General features: G+C 56.4%; 1 protein-coding gene across 3 annotated transcripts in view; it reads right to left on the bottom strand.

Annotated features, from left to right (window-relative positions):
- AGAP3 (ArfGAP with GTPase domain, ankyrin repeat and PH domain 3) overlaps positions 1–22,232 on the bottom strand; it is a 152,552-nt gene that overhangs the window by 54,891 nt on the left and 75,429 nt on the right. For 2 of the 3 annotated variants that reach the window (XM_087732846.1, XM_087732836.1), the window contains exons 8-10: positions 12,800–12,955; positions 8,653–8,745; positions 47–151 (exon numbers count right to left, since the gene is read on the bottom strand). In XM_087732846.1, the coding sequence (XP_087588972.1) occupies positions 47–151; positions 8,653–8,745; positions 12,800–12,955 (354 nt within the window). Of the gene's footprint in view, positions 1–46; positions 152–8,652; positions 8,746–9,130; positions 10,186–12,799; positions 12,956–22,232 lie in introns of those variants that run through there. The other variant, XM_087732854.1, reaches the window with a different exon arrangement.

Raw genomic sequence — 22,232 nt, 5'->3', positions numbered from 1 at the left:
GCTCTGTCCCACTCTGCTCCTCTACCCAACCCAGCACAGTACTTACATGCAGGCTGGGGTGGTAGGTGAGGACTCCGTTGTCACACAGCGTCACATACTTCTTCTTCCACTCCTTGTTGAGAGACTTGCCACTGCGTTTGAGGAGAATGCCCTAAAAGAGAAGTGTCAACAGTCTCAGACCTTGTTCGGCCCAGGCACCTCCCGGTCAGCTCCAGCATTGCCCCCTGTAGGAGACCAGTCTTTGAAGAGACACAAAGATGAGGACTCAAGAAAACATCTTCCAGCTTGGCCTTCCCAACAGCATTTTCCCTGGGCCTGGTTCCTCACCAACCCCAGCATGTCTCCACAGACAGCCCCCTCCCCGCCCCAGTCTCAAAGATGAGGGTCTCCACACATCAGTGCTGGTGCCCAGATCCTCTGAGGGACTTATCACATACTCTGCTGTCCCAAATCACTCCCTCTGGGCACTTTTCCTTGTGCTGAAGGACGGTGCCGACACAAGGCAGAAGCCAACCTCACCACCAACCGGCACTGCTTGCTGTGTTACCACAGTGCTCCCAGACCTTCGTCCATCACCAAAAGCACAGCCAGAGGGATGGTCAAGGCAAGGACAATTTGGAACAGGCAGGTGCCGATCAGGGTAACAACGCTCCAAGATACAGGTCTCACAAGGGATGCATATTCCCTTGCCTGCCTGGAATTCTTCCTTAGAGATGTCAAACGAATGGAGCTAGGGACGCATTTCAGGAGGCAGAGCAGGTCCTGGGCAGTTGAGGGCTCGGTTCACCCCCTTTCCACATCAGGATTTTACATGAGACCCATCCTGTGGTCTTCAAGGCACAGCACACTACTGGGGCCTGAAAAGGATTGTGCTCACGTGCCCTGAAGCTCCCTCCTCCCAGCAGCCCAACGCAGAACTAACCCAGAACTAACTTCCATTGATCTGAACCCACACTCAGAGCTGGGGACCTCCTCACCCTCCCCCCATCCAGTTCTGCCTCCCCAGGAAATCTGCTTCTAGCCACAATTCACCAGGCACCAGGTAAGACCAGAGGTGGAGAGGGAGAGGAAAGACAGGGCAGGAAGCCAGGCGTAGGGGCTGGGGAAGAGGGACCGGGGAGAGAACATCAAGTATGCTGCCGGCAGGGAGGAAAGGACAGCCCGGGGGGACAAAAGTACAGATGAATAACAGAGTCTGGGAAAAAACTGGATCTACCAACTGGCGGGGCCAGTCCCTCTGAAAGCACTGTCTGGACAGACATCCAGACTGGCTGTTCCTAACGTGGCAAAAATCTGGGCCCCAGGCCAGCACCTCCTCAAAAACCTGGACAGAAAGTCTCTGTCCTGCCAGCCTCGGCATATTTGGCGGCCCCATCCCACTGCCTAGAGACTGAGGCTGCTGCGCCTGCATGATGGAAAAACACAACAAAAAGTTGTAGGGTTTGGCCCATGCTGGGGTAACAACGCTGCCAGACATGACCATGAAATCAGCAATAAATGATGCAGAAAAGGCAGAAGTGCTCCAAGACCGCTTATGTTCAGTACTTGGGAAGCGAACAGTGTGAAAAGTAAACGCCTCCTACTCGTGCAAGGGAGAGAAAGTTAAAACAGAGCGGCAAAAGCTAAGCTGTGTTGGTGGCAGGATCTGATCCCTTGCCTTCAAGAGCTCCGAGAGAATTATCCGAAGAGCTCACTCAGCAGCGGTTAAAAGGTGCTGATTTTAACATGCCTTGGAGCTCACGCTTTGCCAAGATCTGCAAGGGGAAAAGCAATGACCCTTGTAATTACGGCCACTTAGCCAGACACTTACACTGGGCAAAACTGTGGAAAAGCCACCGCAAGAAGCGATCAGCAAGGAATGAGAGGACAGCAGTGTAACTAACGCCGACCAACGCGGAAACAGGTCATCAGAGAAGTTTGATGCTACTTTTGGTAAGATCACGGTATCTGATGACAACCGTAACTGCTGACACAGCATTTTTACTTTTCTGTAAGGATTTTAACTGAGCAGCACACACCATTAAAAACCAACTGTACAAAACCCATAAAGTCATTAATGTATGGAGTAAAAACTGGTCAAGTGAAAGGTCTCAAAAAGTAATCATAAATGAGAAGAAGTGTAATCATAAATGGCAAATCCATGTCCAACAGAGGTGCTTGTACAGAGATCCAGCCGATCTGCTTTTGATGCATACTATTTAATCAATGTCTTCCCCAAATGAGCTCAAAGAAAACACAAAACCAGGAAAGTTGAAGGTAACGTAGAAACTGCACAGTGTAAATCACTGCAGTGACTGGTCATTGACACAAATTGCCTCAGATCACTTGGCAAACTGGGCTCCTGAGAACAGCGTGGATCCTGGGAGCAGGCTGCCAGAGTACCCTGCAGGGTGGGCTCGCCGGGCCGGAGAGCGCCGTCGCCAAGCGGTCCCTGAGCTCTCTGAGCTTAGTCAGGAAGGTACCTCAACCGGGCAGCGGAGGAGCAGCGGACTATCAGGTCGGACAAGGCAGATGGTATTACCTCCAGGTGTGATATTATCATAGCAAAGCAGAGCTGGAAGAGCGTTCGGAAGGCACCTCGTCACATCCCTCCCCAGGGCAGGCTCAGGTGTACCCACGTCACTCCAGCCTCTTCATAAAGACCACCAGTGATGGAGACCGCGCTGCTCCCTGCCAGAGATCAGACCCCGATGTTTCCTGCACCTCCACGATGAAACGGCAGCACTTCTCCTGTCGTGGTGACCGCCCAGAGCGTCCCCGTGCCCTCTGCAGCAGCCCTTAACGTTACCTGAAGACTGTGATTACATCTCCGTGCACTCTTCTCTCCTCTGGACTCGCAGTCCCAAATCTGTCACTCCCGCGTTGCAGAACGTGCTCTGAGAGCATTAACCCGCTCGCCCCGGGGAGTCTCCGGCTCTCCGAGAGCCCGAAGGGCAGTGTCCTGCCCAGGACACGGCAGCCCACCTGCGGCCCTACCGTGCCAGAGGCAAGACTGCTTCTCGGGTCTCGTAAGCCATCCTCTCGCACGCAGCGAGTGGTACCTGTGCTTTCTCAACGCCAGGACACGGCTGGCTCTGCTCTGGTTCTGACCTACACAAAATCGTCTTCTCAATCCTCAAACTGCTGGGCCGCGCGTTTCCCACACGGTGTGTGAAAATGATTATTCCTCCTCATGTATAAAGGCAGTTACACCAGCCAATCTAGATAAATGGTGCATTCGCTGTATTTGAGAACATTTGTTTGATATCTTTCAAACGAATCTGCTCCAGACCAGGCTGAAGTTACAAATTTGGCTCAAAGTCACTGGGTGAAATTCTCTGGCTTCTGGGCATAATGATCCCTTCTGGCCTTAAACCCGGCTCAGTTCTACAGCCTGACCTGCCAATACATACTGCAAAGCAACAACTCCGGCTGCCTATCCTCTCCTCGATGTGTCTTTGACTTGATACACCTCGGTGCTACAAAACACCTACTTCAACACTTTCAGGCTGCTGCATCTTCTGTCAAGCCCCAGAAATGCATGGTCTGCAGAGGAGAGTTCAGCTGCAGTTAGTTCAGCTACGAATCTGGAACTTCGCAAATTGAAACACAAGCAAAACCAGACCTGGAAACAGAGAATCGAGCACTGGCAGCCCATTTTTTCAAGCCAGAAGGCACAAGAGTCCAAACTGGGAGCAACTACACAGTCTAAGTAAACATCTAATAAAATGGGGGGAGGGGAAGGGGCCCTTAAGGCCAAACATTTGCAAGAAACAGCTGAATCGAGGGATAGTGCTCAGTTAGACTTGTTCGCTGCTGTATTGGGGATGGAGGGGCAGGGGACAGGAGCCAAGAGGATTCCAGGTTTTAACGGTGTTGCTGTGCTGACTGCATCAAGGCTACAACTCTGTAGCCCAACTTCTTTTTTGATGGCAGAATGTAGAGGTTTGGCCTAGCAGCATCCAGGGAACTCTGGTTTTCCTGGAGGAAAGCCCCTACAGCAGCTCGGAGAGAAGTGGCAAGGAGGACAAAGCCAAGTGAAACGCAGAACGGGCCAGCGGCAGGCGCATCCCCACAGCTGAACTCATTCCCTCCATGCACGTCCTCGGCGTGCTCCTGCGCGCGCACCCCAGCGTGCCTCCCGGCTGGGCTCCCCGGGTCTGCTGAGAGCCCCCGCGCCGCCGCGTGTCGCCACACCTCACGTTCCCTCTGCTTTTCGTGGAAAGTTTTAGAAGAAATAACTCTTCCACAAGTTTCTTCCTGAGCATTCAAGTCATGCGTGAAGGGAAGAAGCTGCCAGAAACGAAAGGCAAGAGAGCCCAGCCCTCCTCTTCTCCCCACTTTTCCTTTCTTCCCCGGCATTTTGTCGGCCAGCGCAAGTGCCTCTGTGTTGTGTTTGGATTGTGGTGGTGCACAGTAAAAGCAGCAGCAGCAATATGCAGCGTAATGAAGCAGGGAGCAGCGATGGCCCCCAAAGGACTCGTTTACTCCACAAATCTCCCTTCCACTCACTTTTTGCTAAGAATTTTAACACCAAACTTAATTGTAAAGTCGCGTATTGATTGGAAAATGCAAATGGCAATTTAAATGTAATCTAAGCTCCCAGCATGATCCCAGCTCCCAAGGAGGAGGAGTCACCCGCCTTGGGCCCTACTGGAGTGCGTGGCCCAAACCGAGCCGGGCCAGGGACCTGGGGACCCCTGGGCTGCCTGTGCATTCAGTACAGCCTTCCCAGAAAGAATCTGGTAGATGTGCAATTAGGAGTTCATTCCAGTAACGAACAGCTGGGGAAGCTTAGTCTCCCGGCCTAATTAACCCACTTCTCAGAGACAAGCGTCCAGCTATGAAGAAGCTCTTCTGACCTTGCAAGACCATCCGAACCTACGTATCACCGAGCGGACACTGCAGCAAAGGGATCCCGAGCCCACGGTGCAGCGCAGCCCCAGCAGAGGCAGTGGCTGCCTCCGCAGCCTGGAGGGAGAGGAGGTGCTGTCCTCGGCATAGAGGGGCCCCAACATCCATGGTCTCACCTGTCCCATTGGGGATTTCCATCTTCTCTAGGCGTGCGTGGGGCATAAGGGAGACAGAGCAGGTCACCCAGGCACGTTGTTCTCAGTTGTGCTGGACAAGGCGGTGACAAGTGACAGCCAGCCACCACACCTCCGTGGCAGTGTACGTCCCTTCTCAGCCAAGCAAAGCCTCCACCCAATGCTTCTCCCTTCTCCAACACCCAACCCAGCCTCCCACTTCATGGTCAGCTTTGCCAGCCATCAGACTTGGCTCCGTGCAGAAACCCAAAGCACTGCGTGCCAGACCAGGTGGCCAGCAGTCCCTAGTGCTAGTGCTCTTCCCGCAGAGGCCAGGAAGAGATCGTGCACCAGCCACAGTGATCGCAGCCACAGGTATCACAGAAGGAGTCTGCAGGGCAACTACCCCTACTGCTGCCTCCCATCACCCACTGACTTCAACTATCTTTAGGTAATTTAAGCATGCACCAGTCTTGTTCTTCCAAGTAGAAGAATCAAACTGCTCCCAAGGTTATCTACCAGTGGGCACGGCACCCCAAACACAGCACTCGTTGCCATCAGCCCAGCAGCGCACATGCTGAGGGAAGCGAAGCAGCCTGAAACCGGCCAAGCACCCAGGCAGAAGATCCTGCATGTTTGCCACTCTACAGCCCTCAAAACGACTGGCGGCTTTGCTCTTTTATGCCTGGGCAGGACCACCAGACCGTGTGAGACTAAAACTAGCTAAAGGCCCTGCTCTTTCACTGCCCTTCAAAGAGACGGCAAGCAACGAGATCTCCACAGTCTTCCAGAAGGGCAGGTCCATATCGGGGAGCAGAGCAATCATCACCTATCCCGAATCTTTGTGATGCAGAGCTACAACTCCTGAGAGGCTTTGCTCCTTTTCACACTGGTGGTACCAAGCCATCCTTCCTCGTGGAGGGATGACCCGGCGAAGGGCCACAGCAGGGATGGTGCAGACCTGCAGCACTCTGATGTTACTCTGGATTTACTGCACTGCATCCCCCATAACCTGCACGTGGATATTGGCCTGTTTTCTCCTTTAGGAACAAAGCTCTGTGCCTTCCTAAGATGCTGTAGCACAACTGTTTAATTCAAGCAGTGGGAGGGCAGCAATTTCAGAGTGCCACAGTATCTCAAGAGACAGGTCGCAGCAGTGCTCCGTGGCCTGAGCACTGCCCCAGGCCCAGCAGCTCCAGTACAGTGTCACAGAGTCAGTCAGAGCCCAGGGAGGGAGAGCCATTTGCATAAACTGGTGTCTACCTTTCCAACGAGACACCGCTTCCCCCAGTGTCAGTACATGTTCCTGTAAAAAGACTGCCAGGATCTCCTCTGCGAAATCACCTCCTGCAGCTTTGGCTACGGGAGGTGCCAGTCCTGAGCCTGGGCACAGACCCGGATCTCACAAGGTAACGTTCTGCTCCGGGCTCTCCTGGCGAGCTGCTGCTGTGCAAACTGGTCACTTCACTTAGGTCCTGAACCAGGCAAGTAGTTTGGCACCTACTTCTTGCAAAGCACAGGAATGATGAGCAAGCTTTGTTTTGCAGACCTAGGCCTTTGTCTGTCTCAGTTCTCCACCTGTTCAACACGGCAACAGCACTGCTCTGCCTACAGCAAGGAACGACAATAATTACACTAAACCACTGCACTCTCCAGCGGACTGGGCCAGGCCCAGTTAGCAACACAGAGAGACGCAGGAGCAGGTAAAGAAAGCATCTTGCCCTGCTGAGTGAAGGGAAACCCTGGAAAAAGGAACCCAAAGGTCCCGAAACCAAAGGCCATGGAAATGCTCCCACGACCAGACCTGCAGTCGGCAGTGGGACTGCTTTGGGAGCCGAGTCAGGTCTAGCTCGAGGCTCCAGCTGCTCTGCTCTCAGCCTCCCCTTCCTCACTGCAGAACAACTGCCCACTGCTTCCCCCGCCTGCCGTGCTGGGCTGACCCAAAACCACAGGCACTGCCGCCGCCACCAACTACCCACCGTGCTGACTGGCAGCCAAAAGGCAGCAGCATGGCAGGAGGCAGGGCTTGGACTGCGCGCCCCACAGCCCGCCAGGTCAGCGCTAGGTGCTGCCGGAGCAGGCACGCCCATCGGCTCCAGCACACGGACCCTACCAGAGGGTGCGCAGAGGCAGCCAGCTCTGCCTGGAAATGAGAGGAGCAGTGTGGACAGAGGGGCAAGCACCCCAGCAGCAGAAGCAGTGGAAGAAACAGTTAAAGGAGCCTTGATCCCTGCTCCAATCAGGAGATCAAGGTCCTTTGCCACAGAGAGAGAAGAAGGAGCATGACCTGGCATGCGGCTCACAGCCCCGTCCTGCTGGGGCTGTGCAAACCTTCGGCACTCGGGAAGCAGAGCCCCCACGTGCGAGACCCCACAGCCCCCGCCCCGGAGCCCAGCATTGCTTCTCCTGCCACTGCTCCCCTCCGGCCCCAGAGCCGACCTTCAGCACGCTGCCCTCCCAAACACAGCCCTCCTTCCAGCGCCGCTCCACTGCGCTCCCGGCAGTGGCACTGACAACAGCCCTTCGCAAACCTGTCACAGTATTGTTACGTGGACTGGAACGGGAAAGGAAGCTTTGGGAGCTCCAGCAGCAAGCAGGGTCTCTCTCTTTTGACCCGCCACCCCACTCCTCAGTCAGCCTGGCCTCACTGAGTCCTTCCCGGGGATCTCTTTCTCCAGTGAATACTCAGCATGAAATGGTACCAGGCAGACAGTACCTGGTCAGGATGCAGACTGTACCCTCCCGCCCCACCGACCAACGCTCCTACGACGCAGAGACGTAACCAGCCCCACGTGCACAGCAGCTCAGCTCTGGCAGTCTGCAGCCAGACGGGGCAGGGAGAGGCCAGCTGGGGCCATGGGAAGAAACATCGATTCACAACAGGGGGCACAGGGTGCAAGGCAGAGGCACAGCTAGGTGCTGCAAAGCAGCGTATGGATGAGCCTTGCCAGTAGTGCAAGGAAATCCTGGTAGAAACACCATCCAGCCAATCCATACCATTTGGCTCACTCAGACATTACCCGGTGCTGCTTTCCAGCCGACGGACAGGGGGGCAGGCAATGCTCAGGGTCAGTTCCAGGCAGCTCCAGCTTCCCTGGAAGCCAGGAGGCAGGAGCCGAACACCCTGCTGCCAGGGCAAGTGGCTGCCTCCCTCTGATTCATGACGGCTAACAGTGCAAGCACTGTGCTCGCTGCTTTTTGCCATCGCCGAGGATGAGGAGAGCCTCCCTGTCCTGCCAGAGGGCAGCTGGGCCGGCATGGAGCAGAAGCAGGAGTAGGAGCAGGAGCAGGAGCGGAGAGGAACGCTGCAGCGGGGGGCTGCAGCCGGGGGTGGGAGAGCGGGCGCGGGGCGCGGATGCCCTCTGCTGGAACCGCTCCGCCAGCCGGCCGGAGCAGCCCCCGCTCCGCGCCCAGCACCCGCACACGGCGCAGGGTCCACGCCAGCACCCCGGCACAGCGCCCCTCGGGTCCGGGCAGGCGTGCGGCCCCCAGGGCGCCTGGCTGGCCAGGCCGAGGGACACCCGGCTCCTCCGCGCTCTCCCGTGCCTCGTGCCGAGTGAAGGCACCCCAGTCCACACCGTAAAGCCCTGCGGCATCTCCCCAGGGAGCCTGCTCTGGCATGGGGATGAAGGGAGGAGGATCGAACCTGCTTCATGGGAATGGCCCGCCCGCTGCCGATACTGTCCGCTTTACACTCCGGCACCTTCTTCTCCCGCTCTGGGTCCGCGCCCTTTCGAGACTGGAAGAGAAGAGACACAGGTCTGTTAGAGACAGGGGCACAGGAGACAGAAACGCACGGCCCCACCGTCCCCAGCAGGCTGCCAGACCAGACCAGACCAGACCACTCTCCCCCAGGCCAGGTCTCCCAGCGCATGGAGCAGCCAGTGTCTCGCCCGTCCCCTCTAGGGACACTCTCGACCCAGCCTCCCCACCGCCTGTCCCCTGGCAAGCTGTCCTCTCCCCCCACAACTGCAAGCAGAGCTGTCCTCCTAGCAGAACGGGGCTACCTCTGACCCCCCTCCCGCGGGGGCACACAGGACATGGTGACAGACAGAAATGGCATGGGATGCAGGTGGAGCATGGATGGAAGCAGGAGAGGCTAAGGCAGTGAAGGAACTCACACCTCTACTAATCCAACAGATTTATTCTGTTAACACACTTGCACCATACAAAGTAGCACAGGTCACCGGGCAGAGATACCAGCCCCTTACAAAAGAGCATGGACAATAAATATCTACCACACGTCTAGAGAGTTGAGAGCAAAACCTGCCAGCCCCCGAGGGCGGCTGCGGTGAGAGCAAACTCCAATAAATACAATATGAAATATACAGTCTGTTGAGCAGAACTCATTCAAAGTGCTTAGGACAGAGGAAAATATCAAGTCATACACGGCATGGAGCACAATCAATACATTCAGAATCACAACAATGGCAGAAGGGCAGCGGCAGCGTCTCTCTGGAGCGTCCTACACACCCCCTCAGTCCGGGAGCGCCCCATGTGCTTTGGATCAGAAAGGGACACGAGCCCCACGCGCCTGGGACACCGATTCACTTGCTTTTGGGCCCAGAACAAAACAAAGAGATTGAAAGAGAAGAAAACTAAAGAGACATAGATGGCTGCTCTGCTGCGAGGAGGAAGAGGAGGAGGAGCAGGAGTCCATGCAGGCTGCAGGAGGTGCAGTAGGGAGGAAGGAGCTGAGTGCTAGCGGCAGGCGCTAACAGCAGCTCCCGCAGGCAGCAGCAAAGCGTCTTTTGGCCCATCCAGCTCCACTCGCTGCTGTCGCCCGGTCCCGGCGGGTCTGCAGGTCTTCCCATCCCATGAGGGTCGTCCGCCTGGCATCCCCGAGCATGGAAAGTGCCTAGACAGCATCCAGCAGGCCCAGAAATGTCCCAGCTTAAAGTGCAGGCGCAGGCCGTCTCAGCGCTTCCTAGACTTTACATTGGGGGGATTTAAAAGGCTCCTGCGTGTCTCCGAGGGGGGGACCCATGCTGGCTGGAGGGCGGGCGAGCCTCTAATCTTAGATCAATCCCAGTGCCCATCCCTTATCCGGCCCTGGAGAGGCAATGAAAAGTGAGAGAATTTGTACAGAGGTGCCGTGTGTAACCACCTGGATCTTCTAATTTGGAAGGAGTTGGAAAGGCCTTTTTGTTGATGAAAAGTTGGAAACAGTGGCACATATCTGCAAATATCGAAAGAATAAAGAGTTTGGCAAGTTATACTCAGAACACGGACACGAGTCTGTCAGCGATGGGCGCCAGCGGACAGGCAGACAGACAGGCCACGGAGCGAGGCGCCGGCGGCAGCAGCAGTCAGGGTTTGGGCTCCAGCTAGCGGGCACGGGGTGGGCGCCTCTCGGGCAGAGTCTGTCTCCACCTGGTGGTCTCCGGCACACAGACCCCTGCCTCTGCGGCGGCGGGGTGCGACCCGGTGTGGGGAGCAGGAGGGGAGCAGGAGGGGAGCGAGAGCAGGAGAGGAGGAGGAGGAGGAGGAGGAGGAGGAGAGGAGGAGGAAGAGGAGAGGAGGAGGAGGACTGGACGCAAGGAGCCAGGCGCAGCTCGGGAGTGGGGCTGCAGCTGCTCCCGGAGCTGAGCAGGGCACCGTCCTGCCCAGCGCTGGACCTTGGAGAGGCCCGTGCCCACCTGGGGGACCCCGCGAGGATGGGGGCTGCTGGCTACACCTACGCTGCCTGCCTGGCAGAAGCTAGCAGCAGAAAACCAGCCTTCCCTTCCCTTCTCTACTCTTCCTGGCCCTGTCCCACTGTGGGAGGAGGTGTCGGGAGCTGCTGCTGCTGCTGCCACGACCAAATGGGGTGAAGACTTCAATGTGAGCCACGTATGTGCACCAGCACAAGAGCAAGCAGGTGAGCGTGAGCCCCAGCACCACGGCGAGTGAGCACGAGCCTGGATGAGCACAGGTGAGCCCCACAGCGAGAGTGAGCAAGCTTGAGCCCAGAATGAGCGAGCAAGTGAGAGCCCTAGACGGATGATGACATCCACAGCAAATAAGCGTAAGCCCCACAGCAAGCTGCCCTCCTCCTCCCCCCATGAGCGTGTGCCCACACCGAGTGAGCTGAACATGGGGCTCCAGGAGGAGTGAAAGAGCGTGAACATGAGCTGACGGCGAGTCCAGAACCCGTCGGCGCGCAGGCGAGCAGAAGGATGGGTGGCAGTGCATGAGCGCCCACGTGCACTGGTGCACAGCAGCAAGCATGAGCAAGAGAAACGGCGGGGAGGGAGGAAAAGCATCCATCAGCACTGAAGTGCAACAGTAAGCATGACCACCGACAACAGGAGACCTACAGGGTATCTTCAGGGAGGCGTGAGCACACAGAGGAGGGGAGGGCTAGTGAGGAAATAACGATGCGTCAGGAGCGGTGGATCCGCTGCAAAGGGCGGTGTGGGCTGGGAGGAGGTTGGCGGGGGACAGCCTACCTGCCAGGCAGCACGGGGAGCGGGGGCGAGCTCGTGCGCTGGGGGGGGCTGGGAACACGTGCATATGGGAGGTGTATGAGATGCGAACGGTGGGGAGCGCACGGAGCATTCAGGACATCAGAGCAGATGCTTCCAGGATGTCAGAAGCTGGGGGAGATGGGTGCACTCCCAGCACAAGGAGCTGGAGGAATCTGGGATGCCAACAGTGCAGTGTGAGGGACGGGGCATGGGACATGGTGAATTTATGTGGTCTGGGTCCAGAGCAATGGCGGCTGTTCACACAGGGTAACACGGTGCAACACGTAAAAGGACTTTGTGGTGGCCAGTTCCACAGACAGCAGACACGGGTGTACTGAGCAATGGTGGCTGGAAAGCACATTTAAATGGGGGGGAGGAGAGAGGCCTGAGCCCAGCACATTTACAGGGGCACCAGGGGGAGAGAAGCACATTTACATGGGAACACAGGCTATCTACACTAGACACGGGGACTAGGAGTATGTGTGCACTAACGGCAAGGGGAAACTCGTGGGCTGCGCTAACAGTGAGGGTCAGTGTGTGGGCAGGACTGTGTGCACGCTGCACAGACTGGTGTGTGCGTGGTGTGAGAGTGTGCCGGAGGCAGGCTGCAATTCAGCAGAGATAACAGCTGCAAACGTACCCTGCACCACCTGGGGCCCACGGCTTTGCTGGCTCCCTAATGCCTCCCCTCCCTCCAGGCCCCACAGCAGTTCCCAGGCGCACTGCTCAAGTCACACAGCTGCGGGGTTTGGGTACTGGAGCGAGTGGGGCCCAGTGCCACGCACTGGGCTCTGCACAGCACCACCTGGCACAGCACAGCTGGCACCAAACAGGAGGCCCAGTCGCCAGGGCCTTCGTGCCATGCTCGGGGAACAGGGCCCCAAGGAGAGGAGCAGCAGAGGTCACTGGTGCTGTGCGCACACAAAGCGCAGCTCTCCCCAGTAAAGATCAGGGAGCTCTGCTCACGCACGCACACACTACACACACACACACACGAGCGTACCCCATGCACACTCCTACGTGTGCAAGGAATAGCTTGCTCTCAGGCGCTCCCCCATGCACGCACACCCCCACCAGAAGCAGCTCTCAGCACCACGGTCCCTACGCACGCAGACGGCTCCCTCCCTCCCCGCTGCACACGCACACTCCTGCGGGGAGACCCCCACGCACCCGCTCTGCATCCCCTGCCACCCGCCCCTCCCTGGCCAGCACAGCAAGGTTCACCTAGAGACTAGTGCACAAAAGCTTGTGGGGCGAGACTGCTGCTGATCCGCTCCCTTCCCCTCTCCTCGCCTGACCCTCGGAAACTCATCCCGAAGCTCCTCTGACCCCAGTGTCACTTACCGTGAATATGTTGGAGCGCCGCTTCGACTGCTTGCGGATGGGGGTGGGTGTGTTGGAGGCAGCAATGGTCTCAATCCGCAGCTCCCGCTGACTGATGCTAGGTGTGGAGGGCACAGAGGAGGAATAGTCACTGAACGCTCCTCCACCATTGGTGGCCTAGGGCAGAACGAGATGGGACAGTCAGAGAGAGACAGGCAGCTGCCCGGGGGCACGACTGCGCCTTCGCCTTCCACCTACGCAGCCTCGCGCCCTGGGGGCAAGGAAGCGCAGCACGGGACTGGGACAGGGGAGACATCCTACGCCATGCACTGCTCCCGCCCAGCGGGGGATCTTGGAAAAGCTGTTTCCCTTCCTTCTGCTTTAGTTTTTCCACTGGTAAAATGTTACAATTCTGAAATGGACAGTGAAGAGCAGCAAACGGACAGACACCTGACTGCTGGCTGTTGGCCCAGGGAAGCCCTTCCAGACAAAGGTCTGGAGCAAAAGCACAGAGGCAGCAATGAACCACGCAGCCCTGAACAGCAGCAGCTGGCTCTCTTCTCAGAGGGGCATGGCTGGGGATACTTCAGTGTGCTCCCTCTCCAAAACAGGGGACCAGCGCAGCTATCCCTTAGACACTCTGCTGGTGAGAACCCTCCTCTCCGCAGAGGCCGTCGGACATGAAGCTGCGAGACAGCCCAGAGCCTGCCTGGCTCCAAGTCCCACTTGGTCCCTTCCCTGTCTCACGACAACAGCTACGATACCAACATATGGGGGGGGGCGGTCCCTGTGACTCAAGCCCTCGCCTTTCCAGTGTCCTGAAGCACGGGGTGCCACAAGCCAAGCTCACGCTCTATGTAAAACACCACTGGTTTGAGGTTTACCCAAGCAGACCCCAAGGATGGCACACACCTCTCGTGCCTGTGGACCACCGTGGCCTTGGCTGCAGTGGCCCACATCTGGGAACATGTGGGACAACGCGCTGTGTCTTCACTAACAACTCGCTCGCCTTCAGGGAGAGGGGAAGATCACCATGCAGTTTGTGCGGCCATCTCGGTGATGCCTTCCTTTCAGACAAGTAGCTGCTCACTCCCATTCTGCTCACGCAACCTCTGCGGGCAACGACCTGGACGTGAGCTTACAAGAGGTCCCAAGGAGCAACACCTGCACAGAAGCATTTCACATCTGCAGCCCGGGATGTCTTCCTGCGACAAGGCACGTGGCAGCCCGAGCTCTCTTTGGCAGTTCTGCTGATCTTTGAACAGTATTTCAAAAATACATTGAAGAAGCTGCCCCTAGGAGGCTAGGAGAGCTCCGGCACCCCTTGCAGGGAGCAGCCTGCCTCCTCCCAGTTCACATGCTCACGGAGCAGTGGCGTCGACAGCCCTGGGACTTCCTCCACTCCCACCTACTGCTTAGAACAGAAAGTGCAAGCACGGGCGGGATGAGGATCTGCAGAGGTGCTCAGTGAGAAAACACCCCTGTGCACACGCCGTGCCCGGCGGGATCTGAGCCTTATTCCGAGACAAGCAGTTAAGAACCGTCAGAAGCATGACAAGGGGCTGTGCCGGCAGAGCAGCAACCGCCACCCACACCCCAGTCTCTTAGAAAGGGTGCAACTTTCACTCAAGCTATGGACTGTCTCATCTCTTGATGAGAGAGGGGAGAAGACACACAAGAGAGAACTTCTTTTAGGAGAGGAAAGAGCCGTCCAAGAATCAGCCCAGCTTCTTCGTCTCTGAGGCAGAGCAAGGGCCTTCTCACTGAGGGCAGCTACGTGTGCCGCAGGGAAATCCTGCTCCGGAAGGATCCTGAGATGGACCTCCTTCACGGCTGCATTCGGGCAGCGGACAGCCGCTTCTAGGATGTTACAGTGCCCCTACCTGCCAGGGCTACACCGGGCTCCGGAGCAGCGCCACAGGAGCCTGCCTGCAGCATGGTATCTGCTGCCTGACGTCAGAGCAAAACACCCTTCCACAGCAGGGAGGTGAAGGCCATGGGGAGGCACACTGCCCTGACAAAACGTCCTTGAAGGCCACCGCCTCTGGACGGGTCTGGAAGACCCTAACCCCACGCTGGAGACAGGGCAGCACCAAGTGACAGACCCTCTGCAGCTTGCCCAGCTCTCTGACGGCTCCGCAGGGAAAGGGAGCCTCGCACCGGATGGGACTCATCGGGCTGAGCTCCTACCTGCTGCCAGCCTGGCAGCACGTGTGGCTCAAACCGAGGAGCTGGAGGCCACGCGGCTGCTCTGTGGCTTTCAGGAAAGCCTCGCTGTGAGCAGGTGGCCTCCCGGCAAGTACGGGACTTGGACTGTCCCAAGCCTGTCCAGAGACAGGAAAGCTTCTGGCACCCTGAAATGCGGAATGAGGGGAACTTGGTCTGCTTGTACTTCTCTGCGTGTAGAAGAGGCCAGGCACTCTGTTTGGAGAAGTGAACGTTGCCAGGGAGCTTCTCCAGAGGCTGTCCAGCTGATGAACCCTGGGATGAACGAGGGAGTTCTGCTGTCATGTCCCAGGGGAGGGGGGACCACCAGGGACACGGGGAAGCAAAGCAACGTGCCACCCTGCCAGTGCCTTCTGAACCATTACCAGAGACAGCTCCTGCAAACCGCGGATTCAACACTGCATGAAGAAGTGTTCTGCAAATGCTGTGATGAAGGCACAGATGCAGAAAGCTAGGGCTACCGAGTCGAAAAGAATTTGCTGAGACAGCTCAAGTTTAGGATCAGGCATAACAACGCCTGTACAACCAGTATTTAATTATGCATAATGTGTGACCCATGTCAAAAAAAGAAAAAGATTCAAAGTGTGAGGGAAGAGATGGCCGATGCTGCAACACAGAAAAGCTGCTACCCAGGAGGGTGAGCCAGGCAAGGCTGCCAGGAGTCCAGAAACCACTCTGAGGCTAAGCTCCGGGTATTTCAGTAACCTCGTCAGCACATTTATGAAGCTACAACTGAGGGAACGATTCAGTTCAGAAGAGGCTGTAGAGTTTGAGCTCCTGCCATAGCAGCTGGGACAAACCCTACGGATGTTAGGTGATGGACGCTAAAGCGCCTAGGAAGGAATCTTGCTAATTGTGGTTTATATTTTACACACTCCCTGTAACCTCGTTTGTAATTTCTGCCTGGCCAGAATAATTTTCCTTAGCCCATAAGTTTGCCTAGTGTTGGAGACAAGTCAAGGTTACTGTCCTTGAGTGACAAAGGACACAAGCATTTGAGCCTGCCGGTGTCCCATAGACACCCAAACCTCAGGAAAGGTACTGGGGCTGAGAGATGTCTCGTACCAAGCTACAAAGGCCAGCGTGAGGGCTGGTACCATCCCGTGAGTTTGGGGGCAGAGGAGGAATTCCCCCAAAGGCAGACAGCAGCGCAGCCTCTGGCTACACAGGCAATCCTGAGCCACCGCACCGCTCAACTGAAGCAGGCTGCCCCAAGACTTCAGCAGGGATCCAGGAACCCAGAACAAATCACAGGGACGTGGGAGAACCCTGACAAGATGACAGGTCTGGGCAAATACCTCATTTTTGCTCCTGGCAGCTATTTTGCTGATCCACCTGAACAACCACCTGTGGTCGCTATCGAAATCTAAGAACGCAGTGGAAGCTGAAAACTTAGTAAAACACAGGCGGGACAAACCCTTCCCGTTAGTGTGTGACGGGTGGGTATCGTGAACGTCAAAGAATATCGATAGTGCCATAGGGTGCCTGAGCAAGAACTCAGCTGAAGCTAAGATGTAGTAAACTCTGGGCATAACAAGGTGCGAGGCAGAACAAGGAGTGAAATTTGGGAAGGGCTCTGAACGGAAGAGTGCAAAGGAACAGCAGCCACTGACTCAGCGTCTGCACAGGAACAGGGAAGAAGCCAGAGGAGCGTACAGACCATGAAATGGAGGGCATCGCGAGCTGAGCGGGCTATGGGACAAGGGCTTCCACGAGGAGATGCAAACAGCCGTCGCTTCAGCTGCCGAGACACACGCGCTGACTGAACCCTGCTGAAATGCGCTGTGACAGGCAGCTCATTACCGAGCAGAGGTGAGCTGCAGTTTGTGTTTCATTTCACTTGCAAACTTTAAGTTTCCAGTCCTTTCATCTGGTTTCTTAGTAGAGTCTCGGTAAATGCACTTCCTGGTGTCACCACAGAGCCCGTGCAGGACCGCAGACCAAGGCCATCAGAGCAAAGCTGTGACACTGGCAGCCCCGCACGAGGAGGGCAGCTGAGCAGGGCTGGGCACGGCCGGGCACCCAGGCAGCGCGGCGGGGGGGGCCGCGCAGCGGCTCCCAAGGCTCGGGGGACTACGCAGTTCACTCCACCAGCCTGCAAAGCTCAGCGTGGGGTGCCTGTGTTACCTCCTGCCAGCTGCTGGGAACGAGTTCCCTGGCAGAAAGACAAACTTCCATCCCACAGCAAACAGGCAACGGTGACTCACCCCACAGCCTGGGGTGCTCCTAAAGGCATCTCTGAGTCCCTGAAGAAAGATGGAGAAAGGGGTAGCAATAGTAAGGAAATCAGGTGGAATAACTCTGCGAGTACTGCAGGCATCCACTGGCCTGAGAAACTCCCACCCACACCCTGCAGGCAAGGGACAGACAGCTGCCAGAAGGGAGCAGGGTGGAAGTCAAGGCCAAGCCAAGAAACAGGGCTCCCAAACCCATCTAACCTGCTCGCCCAGTGACGGGTGCGGGCAGGACACAGGAGAGGAGAGCCGGAACCAGCAGGCAAGCAAGAGCTTTCCTTGGGGGCTGCAGGGCCCTTGGGGATCCAAAGTGTCTGTTCAAACGGGTGCAGATTTGCAGCGCACAAGCCGCTGGGAGTGCCCAAGGGACAGAGCTGGTGTCCCCGAGGGAGCGTGCAGGACCCCGGGGGCTGGCCCTGGCTCCTGCCACGCCATAGGACCAGGAAGATGCTGAACATGGTACTCAGGGTCACAGACCTGATGAGCGTGTCTGGCACACTCGTGAGTGCTGGTGGAAAACCCTGACCACAGCCGGCCTGTTACTACAGCTCCCGTCTGCTCTGCCTTGACGGGAGCAGTGTCCTCTGAGGCACCAGGCACTGCTGCAGAGTAAAAGCAAAAAACCTCAAAACTCCCAAAGACAGAAATGAAACCAGGGCCTTTGGCTGGTTCAGGAACAGTTTCATAAAGAGGATCATCCACTGTGCAAGGACACCAAAACACCTCACACAGCACCGCTGCCACAGAGCCCTGCCAATTTGGGAACCTGGCACAATCAGGAAGGTTTGGAAACCAGCCACCACCTCACACCCGGTGCAGAAAGTCCTCCAGACAGGTGGGTGACAAAATCACCAGGGTCCTCTGGGGTCTCTCCTCTACCAGTAATTGCAATGGACTGGCCAGATTGTCAGGAGACCAGACAAGCAATGGCCATTTCCAAAAAGGTTAGTTTGGCTCAACTAGTAGCATCAAACTACTTCCAGAAAAGATGTCCCCAGAACTAGGACAAGAGACAGGGCTGGATCCCAGCTCCTGCCTGCCGTAAGCAACCCTTTGCAGGGACCAACTTGTTCCCCTTTCCAGAAGACAAGTGCCTTCTTCACTGACAGCTCCAGAAGACAGAGCTGTCCCTGCCCACACGGGCCAGGGGACCAGGCACCGAGCAGAACATCCTTCTCCTCTCAGGCAGCACCACTGTCTCTCTGGGCACTAAGATAGGAAGGGAAGCAGGCCTCAACCGTAGCTACTGGCAGAAGGGAAGAGGGATCCAGGGGGAAGGGAATGCTGTTGCTAACAGCCCTCAGAAAGGCAGCTGGCTAAGGGGAACGCAATGCTGCCCAAGGTGCCCAGCTGCCTGGAAGGGACAGAGCAACGCTGCCACCACACACGGCCAGCAGCTGCAGGCAACATCTCGACATCCAAAACCAGGCCCTGCAAGGACAGAGCAGTGTACGGGCTCCCAGGGGCTCCTCCTGGCCAAGCACTCAAGATGCAAAAAACAGCGGGACGCTGTTCCCGCAAGCGGTACTCAGAAGAAAAAGAGACCCTTCTGTCCCAGCATGTGTGTCTTGCCTGTGTACACCAATACCTAGCTGCGGTACAAGGCAAACAAAAGCTCCTAACTGTATTCTTTATCTGGCTTCTTTCCATTGTTAAATCCTGTGTTCCCAAACCCCTTCTTGAGATCCTCTTCCCTGTGCCAGTTCCTGCTCTCTTACTTGCAAAGGCAAGTAAGAAACCTTGGCGAGAGCCCCATACCCTCAGGTGGGAAAAGACAGAACACGGCACTACTCTGCAAAAACCTTGTCACTCTCTTGTTCATCCTTCCTGACAGGGTACAGTCTGTCTGCCTCCTCCCAGAGCTGACCCACGGGGTATCTCAGTGCCAGGAGCAGAGGACACCTCCCAGGAGCGAGGCCACCATCACCGAGCCCCACGAGAGGCTCCAGCACTTCTGCAGCCCAGACCCGGAGAGCAGCACCCAGCAGGACTCTGGAGCTGCCTGCACCCAGCTGGCTCCTCTGTTAGGGACAGCTGCTCCAGCTCGTGCTGGAGACCATACCCTTTGGTGTGTCACCACCATCAGCGCACCCCGAGCAGCGATTCCGGGCTCTTTTGCATCCCGGCTGCGATAACTGCCTGGTCACTGTGCTCACTCCTGGATGTGCGTCCTCCCGCAGGGGCAGCAAGCCCATATGCACCAGAGCGTGTGGGCTGCTCTGCCCAGGTCCATGTTAGAAACGTCAGGAATCAGTGAACCTGTGTTTCTCAAAGCCGGTTGGATTTCCTCTGAGGACAGCGGGAAGCAGTCCCAGAACCTCATTCCTGAGCCCAAGCGAGAACGGGGAAATACGTGACAGCATTTTAGGATCACTCACCAGTTCCATTACTATATGCTCTATTTTTAGGAGAAGTGCTTTCTGTAATGGAAGGGATGTGTGAACACCATGGCACAGATTACTGCAGCAGGTCACTGGGAACCAAAAGGGTTTCTGGTTGCGCCACAGAAGACCCAGGGAACAGAAATTAACTTTGATCCTCACTGTGGCATCCAGGTTTGCCGAGCGCAGGAGGAGCACAGCGTTAGACAGGCACAGAGAATGTACGGGGGAAGGAGGACAGAGGGAGGAAGGACATGGCCTATCATTACCGCTGACACTGCTACAACCCAGGCAATCAATAAATATGTCCTGTGTAGAACGGCCTCACAGTTCGCTGCGGTTTCCTGTTAGCTGCATGCTGTGCTACTCCCTTTAACAGCTCCGGTTTCCCACCAGAACCACTAGGTCCCTCCGGCAAAGCCCCAGAAGCACAGCAAGGCACTGAGAGTAAAGGCCCTGTCTCCGAGCCAAGGAGCCAGCATCCACCTCCACGCAGACGTCGTCTGCAAACTGGGCTGGAAGGTACTCTGCAGGACGGAAAGGAAAGTAGGGAGGTTTCTGATCAAAAACCTCTAGCAAAGCTCATGACATGCAGTTACAAACCTCTTCCGACACCCAAACTTTGCTTCCCCGTAGCCAGTCTTAAATCCACCCCTTTTGTCCTGGCACCTTCTTCTCTTGGAAGGTTCCTTCCTTCCACAGCTGTGTATGGCAGAGGTCAGGGTTGGGCCATCAGCCTTCGCTCCCCTAAGCTAAACAAGCCAAGTGCTTAACCTCCTCTTGCATCAGGGTCTCTCTTCCCCCCACTCGCTTTTGGCTGTTCCTACACCAGTTTCACTGCATACTTACATGAGCAACCGGAATCAGACTGAGGAGGTATCCCACACTCCTCACACAAGAAACACGGTTTTATCTTCACTACAAACACGTTGCCCGGCACAGCAAGCGCCATTAGTACGTGTTTGTTAGGACCCTTTTCTCATACTTCGGACATGGAAGAAAATATTAAACAAGTGTTCGGTTCCTCCCTGAGAAACGCTGCCCTTGGCCATCTTCCACCCCACTCCCCCTTTCAGTACAGACTGCCTCTCCTTCCCAACCAGTCTTTGACTGTTTACAATTTGTCTGCTAATAAAACCCTCAAATTACCAGATACACTCGGATCTGCATTTTCCCTGGACTTTGCTTTCCGCCTTGGATGCCTCCTATTAAACTTTGCAAAAAGCGCCCATATCCAGACACTCTGCAGGGCAGGGTATGGCTCTGTACGTTTTGCAAGCAGCTGTGCTCACTCTGCCTGCTTCCCAGGCCCGCTGGACACAAACCAGCTGCGATCAGAAAGCTACGACGTAGCTGCACCAGGGAGCTCTGGCTGTCAGCAGGGCTTAGCCTCTTCGCTAGCACACAGAGACTTCATCTGGGCTTGCCCGTGCCCGGGTGACATGGAGCACCAGGCAGCTGGCACAGGTCTCTGCAAAAATCTGTACATACCTACTCGTAGCCCAGCTTTAGAAGCCTATACCATCAGGTATAAACTCCACGTGGGTATTTAAAAATTACGTAAGGGTCCGACCAGTGGCTGCAGACAGCACTCAGGCTTGTACAGGAACAGTCTCCCCTGTGGTGGTGTACCAGAAGTCCGCCCAGGCTCCGATACACCCTAAGGTTGAAAGTCAACCCCCTTATGAAAGAAGTGTCAGTCTGGCAGAATTTGTTTTGCTAAACTTGCTTTGCATTTTCTTCAGTTTTACATGCTCCTTTCAGTCCTTAGCTACTCTTTTTCTCAAAAAACGTTTCAAGCACTGCTCACTGCTGAGGCAACTGACGGGTTCGCAGCTCCTCTGGCTGCGTCGTCTCCCCTCTTCCATAAACCCAACGGCTACACCTGCCGTTCCTCGGCCTGACAGCACCACGCCAGACAGATTTCCTGAAGTCCTTGCTACAGATCCTGCGATTTCACACGCCGGGTGCTTCAGAGCAGGAATCTGTTGGCTCGACTGCCCCTGAGGAGCAGCAGAGCCCAGTATCTCACCTGCCTCATCAGAGAGCCAGCTCGGCGTTTGTGTGGGTGCTGGAAACTGCAGCAAAGCCCTAATGCAGTCAGGCGGCTGCCCAAAGGATCTCCTCCTCCAGCCACTCACCATGGCAGCCTGCTTTGGTTTCTGACCTGCCCCTCCTGCATCAGTTCTGCTTCTCCAGAGTCACAGAACAAACACCTCCGGCTTCCCCATCCTGCCGGCACAGAGACCTTGGCAGTCCCCGGCAAGCTAACGCTGTGCCAGAACAGCAGCACAGAGCCCTTCCTCTGGCAGAGGGGAGGAGAACCTCCTCCTCCTCTGTGCTACTCCTTCAATTCGCCACCAAATTTGCCCCTCCACAAATACATCCCCTAAGAAGCCCACCTGTATCTGCGTGGAAGACCATCAGCTTCCCGCTTCCAGGGGGAGCAGGACCGTGGGCAGCCGAGTCCACCCAGGCTGGCCTGCGTGGCCAGCGCAGCCAGGCTGCGGCCCCTTTCGCAGACCTTCTGCTCTGCCCAGGAGCTTCCCTGCAGACGGCTCACGGCTCTGCCGCCAGCGTCCGTGGAAGCACACCTCTGGAGACTGTGAGACA

The sequence above is a fragment of the Nipponia nippon genome, unplaced genomic scaffold, assembly GCF_047370975.1.
Source record: "Nipponia nippon isolate SJK-2023a ecotype South Korea unplaced genomic scaffold, ASM4737097v1 scaffold_1, whole genome shotgun sequence".
Taxonomy (NCBI): Eukaryota; Metazoa; Chordata; class Aves; order Pelecaniformes; family Threskiornithidae; genus Nipponia; species Nipponia nippon.
This window is presented reverse-complemented; position numbering and strand designations above follow the sequence as displayed.